The sequence below is a fragment of the Ipomoea triloba genome, chromosome 1, assembly GCF_003576645.1.
Source record: "Ipomoea triloba cultivar NCNSP0323 chromosome 1, ASM357664v1".
Lineage (NCBI taxonomy): Eukaryota > Viridiplantae > Streptophyta > Magnoliopsida > Solanales > Convolvulaceae > Ipomoea > Ipomoea triloba.
The window spans coordinates 3,433,044-3,451,713 of record NC_044916.1 but is presented as its reverse complement, the minus strand read 5'-3'; the positions used below and the strand labels follow the sequence as shown (position 1 = coordinate 3,451,713).

Sequence of the window (18,670 nt, the reverse complement as noted above, 5' to 3'; positions counted from 1 at the left end):
TTTTTTTTTTTTTTTTTTTTTTTCAACCAAAGAAATCCGACATTTTTCAACAATGATTTTCACTATTATTATAGATGTAATAAATACTTCATAATAATTTTGTTGGTTTTATGATTTTTAACTAGTCGATTACTGATCAACACAACTATTAAAAATGAAGTGTAATTGTGTAATGATAGACAACATAACACAAAAATACTTGTCAAATACCTTGTGGTCTAGTGACATCCGATTGCATCCCTACATAAAAGGGATGGGGGTTTGAGCCTTAATAGCAAAGTCAATAATACTAAAAAAAAACACAAAAATACTCCAATCAATAATTTTAGCATTAAATTGTCTTAAGTCCTTTCTAAAATGGGATCTGCTTAACTGCTTTGCACCCTTAGAAGGTGCATTCATACAAGAGGGCTGAGCGCACTTAGAAAAATAACAAGCAAGGAACCCATTAGCTTTTGCCATCACATGACCTATCTACTTTACCGACCGACCTCCTTAGCATGCATAACAAATCATAACATTTAGTATTTACTAAAATAAGGATACCACTAACATGAATGGTCCACATAAAATCTATTTTCCATCGTACCAACTATCGGATGTCCCCCAAGGGACCCATCATACCAGCTCTAGACGCATTCATGAGTATTATTATACGGAGTAATTTATTTTGGTGGTGGCTGTGTTATGTAATTGGATGCTGTCTTGCTTTGGGAAAGATGCTATAGTATCAAACTATTTGTTTTTTTTGGTAAATGTTAAGTTTTATTCAAACCACACTAGCATGTACAATCATTACTACGGCACACCCTAGGAAAATAACACAGAAAGTTATAGCCTTAATTGAGGTAATAGCACAACTGCTAAGTTACTCACGCAAAAGACTTGCATATTTAACCATGTTATTAATACAATTCCACAAAACCAAATTGATCCCAAACACATTAAATGTGATCGACTGCTTTGGTCTTTGCCACCACTGCTTGTAATCTTTCGAATATAAAGACATTTCTAGCCTTCCAAACGTGATAGACTGAACAAAAATTGGCCAAGGGTTCGATTTTTGAGTGTGATGGGGCTCCACGCGCATCCCTGTACACCCATTTAAGTGCTCCCTTTATAGAAATAGTGTTCCCAAAGTTACTTCAAGTTGTCTTTTGTGGGGAGTCTACCTTTCCAGCATAGCCATGTGAATATTTGATAAACGATTATTCTGAGGGATAAAGTTTGGCCATAAACAGTTTTTCAAAAAAAAAAAAAAAAAGTTTGGCCATAAACATTTAAAAGGTAGAGCACCTCTTTCTTTTTTTTTTTTTTTTTTAAAAATTTTTTTTTTTTTTTTTTTAAAAATTTTTTTTTTTTTTTTTTTAAAAATTTTTTTTTTTTTTTTTTTAAAAATTTTTTTTTTTTTTTTTTTAAAAATTTTTTTTTTTTTTTTTTTAAAAATTTTTTTTTTTTTTTTTTTAAAAATTTTTTTTTTTTTTTTTTTAAAAATTTTTTTTTTTTTTTTTTTAAAAATTTTTTTTTTTTTTTTTTTAAAAATTTTTTTTTTTTTTTTTTTCACAACATAACACTACCACTTGCATTCAACATAACCATTTCCAACAAAACAAACACAATGCTTTCACTTTATGGGATCATACGCACATTCTTACCTTTACCTAATCTCTCATTGCTACCTACAACTAAAAAAATAATTAACAGTACAATAAAAGCTACAACAATCAAGCCCCCCTTCCTCCGGTCGTTATACGGTGGATATCATATGGTCCACAATGCCATGGTCACAAAACGATGCCGTTTCAGTAAGTAGGAGAAACGGCGTCCGTAAGTCGTAACGGAACTTCGCAACTGATACTACAGTTCATCTCAAAAGATACTGCCTCACATTTATTTTAATATTATCGAATGAAATTGCAGTTATATCGAAAAGGAACGATAGTTGTGTTGAAAGGGAAATGCAGTTGTGTTGAACTGATACTGAATAACAGTTTTACATTTTTGGATACTGCAGTTATATCGAAAATGAACTGCAGTTGTGCTTAAAGGGAATTGTAGTTGTGTTGAACTAATACTAAATACTAGTTTTACATTTTTTGGTGTATTTTGACCAATGAAACTATAGTTGTATTGAAAGAAAACTGAATAACAATTTCACATATTTCAGTGTATAATGTCTAATGAAACTGCAGTTATATCAAAAAGGAAACTGCGGTTGTGTTGAAAGGAAACTGCACTTGCACGGAACGAAGGTCGTTTGTTTTCATTAATCAAAACGACTTCGTTTTGATGTGCGGTACACAGTAAAACTTGCGCCCTCCCTCTTTGGGTATACATAAATCATCCTAAATCATCCAAAGTAATCTCCTGCACAATGAATTAATGTGATCAATAACTGTAAGGGGGAGATGAAATTGTTGGATCCAAAAAACCACGACCCCTTGTAGGACCGAGTTAATCAACTCTAATCTGCCTGCATATGAGAGGGAATATCCTTTCCAGGCAGAAAGGGAATTATTGATAGAGTTAGTAAGGGGGCCAAATTTAGCAATTTTAAGTTTTTGGGCATCAAGAGAAACACCCAAATATCGCACAGGTAGCGATTCCACGGAATACACATTAATATAGAGTTATATGTTAGTTATTTCTTAAAATATAAATATCAAATTTATAAAAGAAATTATTATTATTATTTACAAATTACAATAATATAAATATTTAAAATTTAAGTAACTTCTTTGACCAAAGACCTTATGGTTAAGCGACATGATTATAAAAAATGTTTTAAATATCAAATAAGTTTTCAAACTTTAGTGAAAAATGCTATTAAGCTATCAAACTAAACCAAAAAAAAAAAAAAAAGTTTCAAGTAAATACTCAAGCTTCAAAATGAGATGAAATTAGATATTGTCAGTGCTCTCGTTGTCGAGTCTATCACATAAGATTTTTCTAAGGGTGTGTTTGGTTCGCACATGAGAATCGGAATCGGAATGGGTATCAAATACTTGGTAATGGTAATGGGTTTTGGTGAAAGTATTTAGCATGTTTGGTAGTTGGGTGGAATGGGAATGATTGTTAATAGTTGAGGAAGAAAAGAGGAAGGGAGATGAAACACTTATTTAATAATGGTATGGGTTTTCTCATTAATGGGGTATTCCAAACCCATAGTAGCATTAACAAAACCTATCAACCAAACACAAGCAATCACTTTCATACCCATTCCCTATGCCTAAACCCACCAACCAAACGCACCCTAACTTAGTTCATTCCTCCTAAGTAGTTTGCAAACTATTGCGTAAGAGTAGAGTTTACCCAATACAAATCATTAGGTAATGATTGCGAGTTTCTCTAGTCACCAAAAAAAAATACAATTATATCATTTTTATATGCAATCTAAAAAAATGTTTTCCGAAAAATGATTTCTAAAAAATACTCATTTTTTGAAAAATATTTTAAATAGGTGTTAGTCCTAGTTTGTGTAATTCTTTATTTTTCAAAAGTTACTTACAAGATTAGTGGCTCAAATAGATGTTAGTCCTAGTTTGGGTAATTCATTGAATCTTGTAAAGTGTAAAAACTTAGAGTTGCACTTGGTTGAAAAGTATTTTTGGCGTGGCCCCATATAATAGAAGGCAATCTTCAAATGCGTTATCAAATATATGTGTTCATAATTATTTGTCTCTTATTCTGCAATACTTTCCAAATTTATTTTTGATATTGGTTACGTTTCTGTGATAATTTAAATCGATAGTGAACGTACATCATTGCATTATAAACTAATAAATATATATTCAATATTTGTCTTATTTCGATCGTCTTAATGAGATCTTTAAAATGATACTCCGTATAATTTATATTTAATAATATAAACTTTAAATATAAATATTTAACAAAATAAAAAATATAAATGAAAAAAATAAATGATATATTTGAAAATTTTAAAATAAGTAAAGGCACAATAATATTTTATATCTTTTTTCTCTTCGCCGCTAGTGAACAAATACCGCTGCTAAGTAAACATAGAAAAAATGTCCGACGTTCTAAAACATACATCATTTGATGCCATGGACGATGGTGACCTTGGTGGGGCATACCGCACATGCATCATTTTCATTTTATTAAATTTCATTCTTAATTTATTATCAAAGTTTATTCAATATTGATCAAATATTAAGTATTAAATTTACTGTTTGAATTTTAATTTAATATTGAAGTATATATTAAATTGTCTCAAGTATTACAATTTATTTAGAATATATGAGTTAATAATGTATTATTATGCAAATCTAAGCATGCTATGTATATTTATCAAATATTTATTTTATTGTTATAATTATACATTTAGAAAAATATATTTTTCAGGATGAATTCACTTATCTTAAGGCCTTCCCTAACAATTGTAATTTTGGTTTTTGAGTAGTTTTTGTAAGAATGATTAGGAAAGAGAAAATGGGGTGGAGGAAAAAAAATAAAATAAAACAAAAAAGCTCAAAAAAAAGTAATTTACGCGCCCAACTGTGCCTCACGGACTGTGAGGCGCAGTTCACTTCTCACCAATGGGCCCACCATGCATAAGAACCCAAGCTTGCAAGAGAGAAAAACAACCCAAAATCACCTCTTCCCATTTGTTAAAACACTATTCGCTCATTTTGAGGTATGAAAAAACCTCACAAAAATCTTCTTATGTGGTTAAAAAAAAGTTATATAAATTATGCTAAATGACAAATTTTCTGCCAAATATGACAGAAAAGCTGCCTGAATTATAAAGATGGGTATGAAGAGTTGTGGCAAATTTTGCTTTATGAAGAGTTGTGAATTATAAAGATGGGTCCACCGTATGAAGAGTTGTGAATTATAAAGATGTGTATGAAGAGTTGTGGCAAATTATGCTTTATGAAGAGTTGTGAATTGTGATAAAGATGGGTCCACTGTACGAAGAGTTGTGAATTATAAAGATGGGTATGAAGAGTTGTGGCAAATTATGCTTTATGAAGAGTTGTGTCAAATTATACTATGGATTCGGGTTCACATGCAAGATGGACCCAGATTCATATTCACAATTTAAAAATTTTATGCTCATAATTTTAAATCTCAATTACAAAATTACATTACTCAATATTCACAATTTTTGAACTATATATTCACAATTTTGTTATATAGATTCAAAAATTGTTTTATATTATTTAATATAGAGTTCTGAAATTATGAACATAGAGTTATTAAATTGTGAATATAAAGTTCAAAAATTGTGAACATGGACCTGGGTCCACCTTGCAAGGTGAACCCGAGTCCATGGCATAACAACCGAAGAGTTGTGAATTATAAATAAATATAATTTCTGGCAGCGATATGATTGATAAGAGCATCATCCTTATTAATGGAGACATGGAGTTATTTTGTGATTTTTGAGAAGTTTTTGTAAGTGTGATTAGGAAAGAGAAAATGGGAGGGGAGAAATAAAACAAAATCTAATCAATATTTGTCTTATTTCGATCGTCTTAATGAGATCTTTCGGTTGTAGGTGGGTCGCTCTTACTACTTGAACTGCCCTTGCGGGCTATACAAAGTATTTTTTTTAATGACGTGTCGCATGAACGTCAAATATTTTTTTCAATTTTAAAATGAGTACTAAATGTGGCAATCAAATGAAAATCAAGGAAGTAATGTAAAATCCTTTTAAAAATAGTACTGAACGTGACAATATCACAATAGCCAATGACTAAATGTGAAATTTGCTCACAACAACATATATGCATGTCACACTTGTGTTTTGAAAATTAGACACGTAATAAGTACTGTAACCAATATGCTTAAGAAATTAGATAGATTTTGTTAATTAGAAATAATGAATTTCCTAATAGAATACATAATAATTTAGAAAGTAATAAGTATTTTGCAAGAAATGACTCAATCAATATTACATTTTTTTCTTTTTAATGATGTGGCATCTTCTCATTCACCGCTAATGTATAGCATCTATACACTAGCGGTGCATCAAATTTTGTCATTTCATCTTTTATTAAAGAGCACTAACATATAACTTTATCATTTAAGTTTTTTGCCTCAACATGTAATTTTTCTCACTTTATTGTAAACTCTTATAATTGAATGTTGAAATTTCATGTTAGTCACATTTGTTCAAATTTGTTCTGCAGAAGATGAATCGACAAGCCAAGAGCCTACACTCTATAATAATGGCCCAATTGGTTTGATTTTGCAACAAATGAGTTGTTGTAGATGAAGGGATTAAGGGTTAAATAGGTGATCGAATTACACATGAAATAACAATTCGACTACCGAACTAAAAAGTTGCAGTTGAGTCCTTAGACAACGCAAAATCATGCAATTGAACCTAAAGTGACATATTTACCTCAGATTAAATTTTTTTTTTTAATTTTATTTAATATTTAAAAAAGAAAAAAAGAAAAAAAACCACATCCCCTGGCCTTCGTCTCCAGGCTACTAGCTTATTTGTAAATAAAAAAAAAGTATGTTGTAAAGAATTAATTTTGAGGAGTGATTTGTTTTTAACTTATTTGCTTTGTTTCAATTTTCTTCTTTTTTTAACATTAAGAGGTGGGGAGACCCCGAGGTATGCTAGGTAGCTACCATTACAATTCATGGAAGGACAAATCGGTAAAAAGATTATGACTGCAACTACATGAAAAGGCGAAGATGAAGAAGGTTTCTTAGGCTCCAACAACTTAGAGATGAAGGCCGGAGGTGCAAGTAGAGTTTTTTTTTTTTTTTAATTATTAAAACAAACTTTTAAAGATATTTTTTAATTTGGTAACAGTCACATTAATAATCAATGGGTAAACATGTTGCTTTTGGTTTAATCAATTATATGATTTTACATTGTTCAGTAACATAAATTGTAGTTTTTTTGAGTTTGATGACACAATTGTTGTTTCGTGTGTAATTCAATGGTCTATTTGACCCTTCTTCGTAGATAACAAGAAGGCATAACAACATTGGAATTTCCAATATTTCAAGAAATAACAAATTAAATGACACGTATAAAGGAATACAATGCACTGTTGTTATACATAAACTACATATAGATAAAAAGGAAATCCAGTTTGTAAAATTTCCAGTAGTAGTCCAAGCAGAATCCCAGTATGCTGCTATATATTTATCCTATTCTTGAGTTGTCTCTGCCAAAGACTAGAGTTGTTGCCCAGTTCACAGCTACATAGAACCTGTTTCTCCAGCTGAGAACTCGAGTCAAGTAAGCCGAGCGCCATATCAACCAACTCACGAACCCCGCCATTGAAACCCCTTCCGCGCCCTGGCAACACAAAGCCACAACCCCACAAAGATATCAGAAAAAAAAGAACAAGTTTTCATTTTGAATGTGCAATAGTTCTTGGCACTGTGTGACAGCATTGCATTTTGGAATTTTATCATTTTATGTCAATCTTGATTATTACCTTGGACTGTCGCAGGTCGACCAGGGCCTTGTAACGCCCTACAGAAGCCATGCTCCCGAGATGGTTGTACACGAAAGGATCTCCCAGAGCGACGTCTTTTGCAGACAGGGCTTTTCCCCCGCTTTGCTTCCCCATTTTGTTGAACAACTCAACGAGGTACTTCCCTTGTCTCTCAGCAACCTGTTCGACATATACGCAGTTTTTAAGGCTGTGTGAATGAATGTATGCACGGTTTCTGACATAAATCAAGATTCAATTTTTTTTTTTCGGGTGAGAAAGTAGACCTGAGCTAGAGCAGGTAAAACCGGCCTTCCTGTCTGTTCAAGAAAACCAGCACAATCACCGAGTGCATATACATCATCCACAGAAGGAACCCGCAAATATTCATCTATTCCAATCCTGCAATGTAAACACTTATTTAACATTTGATGCTTAGGTTAGGTGCATTACAAAGCTAAATCTGGAGAGGCTCGAGATAATGTACCTTCCACCGGGGGCCTTTGGGAGATTCAGTGATTTTACAAATCCAGATGGCCCAACTCCGGTAGACCAAACGAGGAGGCCATATGGGACTTCACTTCCATCACTGAGAACTATCTTCTTAGGGTGTACCTCTTTAACCACACCACGAACCAGACGGACACCAACCTAAAGTTAATTTTGCCAAAAAAAAAAATGTTGGTCCGATATATGTCAAAAAGAAACCTTTTTAACCACCAGAGACATGAGCAGCTTGAATTTACCTTGGTTAAGTGTTTTGTTGCGTATTGTCTTAGTCCCACATCAAATGAAGATAAAATCTCGTTCGCCTGAACACAACAACGGTGAAAAATGGATGAGAAAGTTGTGTATTCGGGTGCCAAAGTAGTTGATCAGATACTAAAAGAAACTGCTGGTACCTCAATGAGGGTAACATGAATGTAGTTTTTAACATGAGCATATCGTTGGCGAACATCTCTCATGATAAAATCACTTAACTCGCCACTGAATTCAACCCCGGTTGGGCCACCTCCGATAACAACACAGTGCAAAAGTTGCTCCTTCTCTTCTTCTGACATGCCTGTAGTGACACATTCAATTCAGTTTCAACACTAAATGATCAAAGTATCCATTTAATCGAAACATCCTATACTTTAGTCATCCTAAAATGTTAGTTCAGATAGCTGTAACACTTGTATTTGCACAAGAAAAGAACAAACTTGATTAAAGAAACTAACAAAGTTGATTTCATCCTGGATCGAGAAATCATTTATTAACTAATTTACTTTGCAGAGGGGAAAACGAGGAAAGGGGTTGTTCTGAGGACTACCTGGAGTTTCAGAAAGCATCAGGTTCAAGAGAAGCCTTTTCCTGATCTCTTGGGCATGGTTCACTTCACGGAGGAAAAAGGCGTGTTGCTCGACTCCCTTTATACCAAAGGTCAAGGGCTCAGCTCCAGAAGCAATCACAAGCTTGTCATATGCAACTCTAAACTGGTAAGCTTCCTGGTTTTGTCCACCATTGTCAATTGTCTCACAGAACACCTGTTGAATGGCACAAGAGTGACTCAGCTAAATGACTTATATAATCCAAATTCACTTCAGAAAACATATGAAGGATCATAACTATACTTGCCTCGTGTTTTTCAGTGTCCACGCCCGTGCAGTTAGCGAGAAAGAAATAGGAATTGGGGTCTTTGGCTAAGGCAGTCTGTATCTGACTAACAGGCTCAGCAACTGATCGGAACTCGAGGGTTCCAACACATGTTGATGCAAGTAAAGGAGTGAAGACCATATGATTCCTAGGTGATATACAAACAACATCGTACATACTCGTGTCAATCCCTTTAAGGAATCTACATGCTGCCCACCCAGAACCGAGCACTACTACTCTGGGCTTTTCACCTGGCTTTGTAGCTCCCAAGGTGGGATACCTCGTGCTTTCGTTCTCAGAATCAGAGAGTTCCGTCCTTTGTGCTTGTGAATGAGCAAATCGGTATTGAGGGGTAACTGTAAACCTCATGCCTCTATTCCCAAAACTTGCTGGATGCACCCTATTAGTACTTGAAAGATAATCCAGATTACCATTTGATGTAAAGTTTCTAATGATTGGCGAGGGACTAATTTGAGCTGAAACACCCTCACACAGAAAGTCCTTCTGACTTGCATAACTCCCAACAGCACCTCCCGAGCGCCTTAGGCCACTCCTCGCAATCCTTGCCAACGCCATACCACAAAAGTCCTCGTAAAAATGCAAATTTACTAGGGCAATCTCTATGAATTTTTCCTGAAAAGGCAGGGAAGTGAAGTTGAGTTTTATGTATTCTGAATTTCTGATACGAAAAACGCCTCAAGACTGTTTATACAGAATAACACCTCTACACATCCAACAAAGTAAAGACAGAAACATTCAACCTCTAGAGCTGCAATCCAAAGGGAATGGCTGGTTTATTAAAGCAAGACAATAACTGTTTCTAAGACAAACAGACAAAAACCAGAACAATTTCGCCTAATGCTTGGGGGCAGCTTCAAGGGGAAATCTTTTATAAAAGACAACAGTAAATAATTCAGTTTCCTAGATCTTCCATTGAACAATTTTGGGAATAACACAAGTTCCCAAATTACTGGAATCATTGTGATAACTGTAGAGAACATTCTTCCAATATTCCATTATTGTACTTTCAAATCAAAGTTCTTTTTGGTGTTTCCCTATACAAGAAATCTGGCATTAGGTTGCAATTTCCCATATTATATGAATTAAGAAATAGCACTAAACTGAACCTTTATATTCACCTCAACTGCAAAACAAAAATTACCCATAATTTCTCACATAAGGTTATAGGTTCCAAGTTCGGGGCAGCCTATTGGCCTTCTTGGTTTAAGTCGGTCAAGGTTTCTCCTTATGGTCATGGTTAGATCAGCAGACTTGATTTAACTCTTGGGTAGTGACACGTCACTCAAAAAAATTACCTATAATTTCTCATATAAGTTTAAGTACATAGAACAATACTAATAAAATTCAAGATTGGAAGCTGGGCTTTCAAGATCAATGGGATCAGACAACAACATTGAAGCCAAGAAACAACCAACGGATCTTTGCAATCCAAAACTATGAAGCAAGCAACATACCAATCAAACAAACAAGAAACAGAGATCTTTAAGTCAAGATTTGTGCAACACACACACACACATTTATATGGAAATGCTGCAAGAACAATATGGATTGAAGAACAGCAAGTACCTTGGAACAATGGAGAGAAGAAAGATGTGATTTTTATGGCGGCCCTAGAGAGAAAAACACATGCCCAGATCTTGGGAGCTAGTTTCGAACCCAGAAACGTAAACTTTTGAATATGGAAAGTTTGAAACTGTCAAAGTGAAGTCTGTAAAACTTGAGCTGCAAGAAAGTCCCGCACGTTACTTCCCATATACGAGTGTGTTTGTGTATATATATAGACAGTCGTTCATGAATGGGAGGGGATCGAGGTTGGTTCAATTCAATTATTTTATGATTTTATTTTAGCATGCAGAAATCAATATTACGCGTTGAGCGTATTGACTGAGCAAGGAAACAGAGCAGCTGGACTTCTGGAAATGGGAAGAAATAACGGAGAAAAAGAGGAGACATGGAGGCGGGCGAAACGACGACGTTCCATTGACCAGATTGAGTATCCAACTTTTTTTTTAGTGCTATTGACTCTATTACAATACAGTATCTGTTCATAATTATTTTCTCAACCTACTGAGGCACAAAGAGTCAATATCGCACACTGAGACTCAAACTCACAACCTCTCAGATTGAGTCTCTAGTTTTTTGTTACGTAAGTATATTCTTAATGGATGAACATATACTACAATGTAATAAGGTCAGCTGTATTAAAAAAAAGAGTATTCCTAATTAAAAAAAAACTCAAAATTCCTTATATATACACAATTAAGTCGTCGTCTTATTGACTTACTGGTAATTTAGTGATAACTAAGCTTCCGCTTATGTTTTTTTAATACCACTGACTCTATTACAATGTAATATATATTCATAATTACTTGCTCAACCTACTCAAAACACAAATTAAATAATTATTTTAATGTGATAATTACTTCAAATCCTATTAGTGATAGTATAAATTAAATAATTTTGTATACTTTTTTTAACAAATTAAAATTAAAAATTAAATAAATAAATATTTTGAAATTTTAAATTAAAAAAGAAAAACAAACAAACAAAGGCTGTCTTCATTCAGCGTCATGGCTGCTGCAATTAGTCATGGTCATTTGACAGCAGCTATGGTTATTAGATGTGGCCATGATCATATTAGAAGTTTAGAACATATAATACTTTTAACTTCATTCACTAATATTTTTAAATATTAATTTTGTATATATTTTGATTTTTTAGGAGTATTATTTTGTCTAAGTTTATTTTAATCATTTAAAAAAAATTAAAGAATAAAGTAGTGAAATTATTATAATGGATGTATTAGTTCAATAATTTACAAATTGTTTAATTGAGCATGTGTATGTGGAAAGGGATGTATAGGTCAAAGTATGACGGCTAATGTCATAGTCCTTTGTATGGCACGTCATGACCTGATTTGTTGCGAAACATGGCGGCTTACTGTTGAACATGTGTCCCGACAACTGGGGAAATAACATTATTATTATTGTTGTTAAGCTAAAAAAAATTAATATGTGATTTTAAGATAAATACTTTTCAATTAAACTTATATATAAGTTGAAAACAATTTATATACATTTTTGTTTGACTAATATTCGAACAATTGTCCGAAACTATTATAATAAAATTGTTGAAATAGTTAATACCAGTAAACAAAGTCAAAGTATGGAGTAGCTTTTAACAAGCAATTCCAAATGAATTGGTGAGTATTAATATTTTCTCGATTTGATTCGATTCGTTATGAATAACTTAAGTTGATATATTTCATTGTAATTATTTGTTTGTTGGGATTACAAAGTGGACTGGTTTATCTCATTGTAATCTTTTGAATCTAAGGTCATAAGACAACATTCACCCACAGTGCATATTTATGTAGCAGACTAGCAATTATTGGCTTTCTCGAAAATCTGAAATGACAAAAATATTAAGTTCATACCAATTTTGTTTGGTGAATTTTATTTTAAAATTTATAAATTATTTTATATTATAAATAAAATCGTTCGCACAAATAGCTCAATTAATTCTTGAATAATAGATTATAGGTAAGAATACATGATTGAACTTTGATAATCACATTATGAGAGTACATTCAATGTGATGGGCTCTTATGAACACGGACCACCAAAGATTGATCATCTCACTTAAAATAACTAATAGATCAATGAATAATCATGATTTATCCATCTATTATTTTGTTGGATCGTGATAGATCGTTAGAAGTGAGAAAATTTCGATTTTTAGAGCTTATGAGAAAGTGAGGAAAGCAATGGAGTGTGGAACACGAAGAACTGATGACAGCTATTACGTGTGAAAGATGTCGAGAACATCATTGGTCATAGGAATCTAGAAGGTCATATTGCCAATATTTTGGAGCCGTCGATTAAGATTTCTTCTAGACTCTCTCTCTGTCTTTCTTCTTTGATTTCTAAAGCATTATTATTTATTATATTCCCAATCAATTAAAATAAAATTTCATTAATTAATTGTAACAGAAGTGTTCCCTTGTTGAATGCAATTAAGGAGACTTGTTGACCCATTTGATTCCAAATGCCCACTTGCTGACCCACAATTATGGGAATTTTAGGTGGGTGCAAATGAATCTTGCTTATCCATTTTTTTTTTAAATTTTAAGTAAATGGTAAAAGTTCCAAGTATCTAGTAAATTTTTTTAGTACTACTTTTACACTACTGACTCTGTTACAATGTAGTACGGAGTATTAAAGAAGGGAGCAGAACCTGTAACCTTTTATTTGGAAGTCACAGTTATGCCGCTGATGTGAATCAAATTTGATTTTTTTTTTTTTTTTTCGCTTCTAACAAAATATGGGTGGTAGAACCTCTTACTTTTCTCTCATCCAACATGGGCATGTTCTTTTTCTTCCAAGTCAACCAAAAATTGCTCTTATAAGTAGATTCTAGTAGAGTTTTAAATATATTTCAACACAAGCTTTTTCCATATCTTTATATGAACAACAATTTACAACAATTGTTATTTTGTACTGACCATCAAACTACACTTTGAAGGCTAAATCCCATTTTCTATGTATGATTTCCAATAAGAATATCATTGTATAGTACACCTATAGAAGTACATAATTAAACATATATTAAACAGAATAGTTATTTAGGCAAGAGGAATTTGAACCTGGGAAAGTTGACACTGGCAGTCAAATCCATGACTGCATATTTTAATAGCAGCAATGCCATCCCTCTCCCATTCTCCCCCTGCTGTTATCTTCATAGTTGTGCAACTGATGGGCTTGAAGTGAAAATGGAGTTGAGAATGCCAGCCAAACGGACCCCACTTTGAGCCAATCTCTTCTCGACAACTGGCAACCGGGAGAGGAAGTATTCATCTATTGAAAACCAGACATTGAAAGATTGGTGAGAAAAGAAACCCAGCACATATAGATACGTGCAGTTTCTGCAGCATGCAGGCAGATGAACAAAAGTTAACACCATGCGTTCATGATTTCATGTTACGCTATTTGGGGAGATGAATGCTGATTGAACACACGACGCAGAGTAACAGGACAGGCGAGATTGACTTGGTTGTGAGAAAGAGACAGAACCGCGAACGATTATGGTCTCTTGCATTGGTTTGATCGTTAGCCAGAGCCATGAAAGTAAGACTTCACATGACAAGTTTGATTGTGGATTTAGACATTTTTGTTATGTTGTCCAAATAATCCACAAGTTTAAATAGAGGCACACCATGGGGTAAAGAGAGAAAATTATACACCTTTCAAAGTGCTCCCAGGCGTGGCGTTTCTGTAGGCAAATTTGCAGGCTAAACTAACACTTTCTGAGGCATACCTGTCAAAGGAGCATTAACATTATGTATATCCTTTATATATATACTTAAATGATGGACTCAGTGAACAAGAGTTGTATCATGCTGTTTTGTGGAAGATGTATGCAGCCTTAACTATGTGCTCAAATATATTTTTTCTAGGCTTGAATGTAATAAACCCATCCCCAATCTTCACATCGTGATTATGCATTTATACATAAAAGAAAAACATAAAGGACAGTGCATATAAGATAACACATTGAAGCAACAAGCGTGTTGCAGCTCCAGTATATGAAAACGTTGAGATTTCAAAAACTAATTCCTGAGCATTGAAGTCCCATGCAGGGAATTAACAGGCCCACAGAAAGTATGAGAACTTAGAGAAGCATTTGAACAAGAAACAATAATCTATTCATCAAGACTTAGATTAGGACCTCTTGGTTATTAGGATTAATCATTTATATTACTTTTGACTTGGTGTTTATTGGTTATTTTCCTATCCTGTAGAATAGGTCTGCACTGTTGCTTTTGGTAGCCTATTTTATCTCATTGTACAGCTATTAATAGTTTGCAAGCTTCTGATTAATGATGACACAATTTTAGGCAACTTTTATATGGTATATTGGTCCAATGGTCTAATTTCAGGTCCTTTAAGAATAGGAGCAGGATCTCTCAAGTTTATGTCAACTTAACCAAGGAGTGACTCTGTGCATATGAGATTCAAGATTCATGGATTTAAAATGTAATAAAAATACACTTACGGGTCTGGACAGACAGTCGTATTGCAGTTTTCCTTTGCAGGAATATCAATTGGCCATTCATCCTATCACAAGTGCATGAAAAATAATTATAATGAAATCAAAGAAACAAATATCAAACTCCTTGTCTATAAACAAACAAAAAGCTATGCCAACTGCTAATAAATACTGACAGTATAATTTATCCTTTAAGGCTTTATGCATTACCAGCAATTATATAGAGTTCATCTGTCTAAGAATTTGCACACAACAAATAAGAAACAAACCGTGATATTATTTTGAAGAGCTTGTATCATCAGTGTGAGATCAGAGTCATAGAACGTCTTTACAGCAGTTTCGATGATATTAGTATCCCACACCTGAATTAAGAAGCATATCAAGATATTATAACAAAATAAGTAGTTAATAATTAGTTATTGCAACATGCATATTGAACACTTTGCTTCGCATCCTCTAAATGGAAGTCATAACTTATAATGTAGGATGTCCTGTGTCCCTTTGATCCTATATTGCATCCTGAAATGGATGGCATATCTATGTAACAGTACATGAATGTGAAACTTGCAATGCATGTGGTTGAAATCATCATATTTCACACCTTATAAAAATTATGAAGTCACAAATAGATAACAATTAGAATTTAGAAGTTTGATAGACGATGTTAGAAAGCTTGTAACAACTTACATGGTGCAAATTAGTCTTCCTCCTGTACCATCGGACTGTGATTGTGTTTCCACCTTCATCTCCAATGAAACCTACATGCAGAGGCTGCAAGAAAAATGATTTCTATCAGATATAGCCAAACACCTTCCTTGTCATGATATCATGCACTCACTACTATGCTGTGCAACCAAGTGACTAATAACTGCAATAGCAAGGTAGGTGAGCCAAGCAAAACTGGCGGTTTGATTCTAGCTATGTGCCTTTTGAGTTATATTATAAAAGAGTCATCATGTATATCTAGTACTATATGAATTCAAGAATCAATCAGCCATATGTCACTATTGCAAGTCTTCCTTGGTTGCTGAGAAATATAAACAAACCTGATGGACATCACCAACAAAATGTGATAAGAACATGAGTGCTTCTGTCAAGTTGTCTACAACAGGAAAAATAGTAAGTCCAAAATCTTCATAATTCAACTATGATAACAACTGATTCTTACAGTTTGTTTCTGAGTTTGAATTATAGTAGCCCAATAGCTGCTCTGTGTAGTTGTAAATTGCTGCAGTAACACACTTGTCCTTACGCCCTTTGGTGTCATGGCAGTCCCCTTTCAGAATTTACAAAGATAATCTGTTACGAGTGCTATAATAAAAAGTAAGTGGTCCAACATCTGTTTTTCCATTTAAAATCAAGGAAAAATGATGGCTTTAATGTGTAGTCTACCAGAGTACCAGGTGCTTAAAAAATGAGAGTGAAGAGCAAACATACAAGAGGTAGCTAACCTTTGTGCCTCAACTGTTATATCTTTATTTATGGTAGCAAATCAGGATTAAAAAAAAAAAAGGACAGCACTTCACCCAAAAAGTAGTACCAATATGCATGAGGTGTAGCAACATCACTTACTGGTATATTCGTAGTTGCACAAAAAATCAGGTGTATCTACATAATGTAAAGTTTTACTCCAACCATAGTGGGCACGGTACCGAACTTGATCTGCCCAGTCACAAACATTAGCAAGATCACCTTCAGCTTCAGCAGGGAGCAAGTCTTGGACTGCTTTCAGAGCCTCCTCAGTTAGATATTCCTGAAATAGATAAATAAATAAATGAAAAGAACTTCATATTAGTGTTCTAGATGGAGTGCTACTAAGGTGATCTTTCATCTTTTCAATAAACAGAGAACTCTTAATAGGCAAGAAATACATCCCATCTCTCCTCCCCACTTCCCCTAAAAGGAAAAGAGAGGGTAACCCCAACCCAGCCAAGATGGCTAAGGATACAAACTTGTAACCACAAGGTCACGAGTTAGGATCCAAGCCCTCTTGATTTGAGTCGGTCAGCTATGAACAACCTAGGCTGATTTATCTCCTTGTGGTCTTTTACCAGCTAAGGTCATAACCCAATGCACACCCTTGGGTAGTAACTGCGTATTTCCCTTGTTACCCCAAAAGTGAGGGGTAAACCCGCCTTGTTACCCAATGCACGTCCCGGAGTAGGGACTGTATGTTTCTCTCATCACTCAAAAAAGAGGGGGAAATGGGAAATGATATAGTTAAGCTTTATTTATCCAGCTGCCAAAGTGAAATGGCTAGTGCTCAATTAGCAATTGACACAATATAAATATTTGCCACATGGGACTCATTTTGCCATCTTAGCAAACCTAAACTAAAACTCAATCAGATCAACTGCAAAGTAAAATTGACATAAGTAAACTACAAATTTTACAACAATCACAACTACAAGTAAATCCACAAGCTAAACAGTAATACTTTTTAGAGAAAAAATGGCACGCATGACTGTTACCAAACCTGGGCAATTTTGCAGATAGCAAAATGTCCTTCTTTCCCCCAAGAATTAATTCTTGGAACCATCAGTAGAAGAACAGCAGCACTGGTGATCCACCACACCTTAACCCCTTCCATCTCTGCTACCACTTGGCCCCTACAAACACCCAAAATCAAGTGAAATAACGGTCACGATTGTGTCTATACAGCTTACTAGCAGTATATACATACAAATGCATGGATATATACTCAAATTACCTGCTCGAATTGAAGAATTTCTGAAATGGAACCTTAACTCAAAGCTGGGTGGAACCCTAACGTGAGTATATAAGTTATAAATTGGTACTGGATTATGTACGTTGTGAATTGAGTAAGGTGTAAGTGATGCTCATTGTCTCAACTCTCAATTATTGAAATGTATCATATACGTCCGACGTCGTCGCAAAAGGTTTATCAATTTGATCTTTGAAGAAGTGAGATTGAGCCATTTGTCGTTCGTTCTCTGAGAAATTCATGAAAGCCAACGAATGCTATGTTTTTTATATTATCTAAAGCCAACGAATGCTATTTTTTTATTATCTAAATTTATATCCGTACATGATTATATAAGGAGTATATTTTTCTATATTCTTTGAAGATTACTTAGATGGGCATCAAGTAAATTGCATTAAAAAGATTTTTCATAATGAACTTCACTTATTAAAGTGTTCTTAAGAATTAAAGTGGTAATCTTTTGATCGTGAATCATGCTTCAGTCACTTTAATACTTGATCACCCTTTCAAAACATTTTTTTATTTATTGATTGGCTTAAAAATAATTTATTTAAATAAAAATGTAATATTCAAAATAGTTTCTCTAAATATAAACTATCATACCCCAACTAAGATGGCTAAGAATAATAGGATATAGATTTGTAACCACAAAGTCACAAGTTTGACTAATCTTTTTGGCTAGGTTACCTTATTTTGGTTTTTCTTTTGCAGGATCGCAATGTGAAGTTTACTCAATGTACTTATCAGAGATAATGGATTGTTAGTTGTTGATTTTTTTTTTTCAACTATTTAATTCGAGAAAATTTATATC

The 18,670-nt window shown here is 33.8% G+C and overlaps 2 protein-coding genes across 3 annotated transcripts; both read right to left on the bottom strand.

Moving 5' to 3' along the window:
• Positions 1 to 6,910: 6,910 nt before the first annotated feature.
• On the bottom strand, positions 6,911 to 10,886 carry LOC115996481 (internal alternative NAD(P)H-ubiquinone oxidoreductase A1, mitochondrial-like). 2 transcript variants are annotated; one of them, XM_031235735.1, is made up of 9 exons: positions 10,653 to 10,886; positions 9,048 to 9,642; positions 8,743 to 8,956; positions 8,333 to 8,493; positions 8,177 to 8,242; positions 7,918 to 8,081; positions 7,718 to 7,832; positions 7,434 to 7,613; positions 6,911 to 7,291 (listed from the first exon to the last, which is right to left on the bottom strand). In XM_031235735.1, exons 2-9 carry the CDS (start codon positions 9,639 to 9,641, stop codon positions 7,136 to 7,138), a joined length of 1,650 nt encoding a protein of 549 aa, XP_031091595.1. In that variant the 5' UTR covers position 9,642; positions 10,653 to 10,886; the 3' UTR covers positions 6,911 to 7,135. The 2 variants fall into 2 exon arrangements, with proteins under 2 accessions (XP_031091595.1, XP_031091586.1); XM_031235726.1 differs by having other exon boundaries at positions 9,048 to 9,698; positions 10,653 to 10,884.
• Positions 10,887 to 13,517: 2,631 nt separating this feature from the next.
• On the bottom strand, positions 13,518 to 18,093 carry LOC116014975 (endonuclease 4-like). The gene is made up of 10 exons (XM_031254985.1): positions 17,845 to 18,093; positions 17,611 to 17,743; positions 16,707 to 16,887; positions 16,303 to 16,410; positions 16,181 to 16,236; positions 15,822 to 15,905; positions 15,404 to 15,496; positions 15,141 to 15,202; positions 14,329 to 14,402; positions 13,518 to 13,942 (listed from the first exon to the last, which is right to left on the bottom strand). The coding sequence occupies exons 2-10, from the start codon at positions 17,722 to 17,724 to the stop codon at positions 13,824 to 13,826; spliced, it is 891 nt and encodes a 296-aa protein (XP_031110845.1). The 5' UTR covers positions 17,725 to 17,743; positions 17,845 to 18,093; the 3' UTR covers positions 13,518 to 13,823.
• Between the last annotated feature and the right edge of the window lie 577 nt (positions 18,094 to 18,670).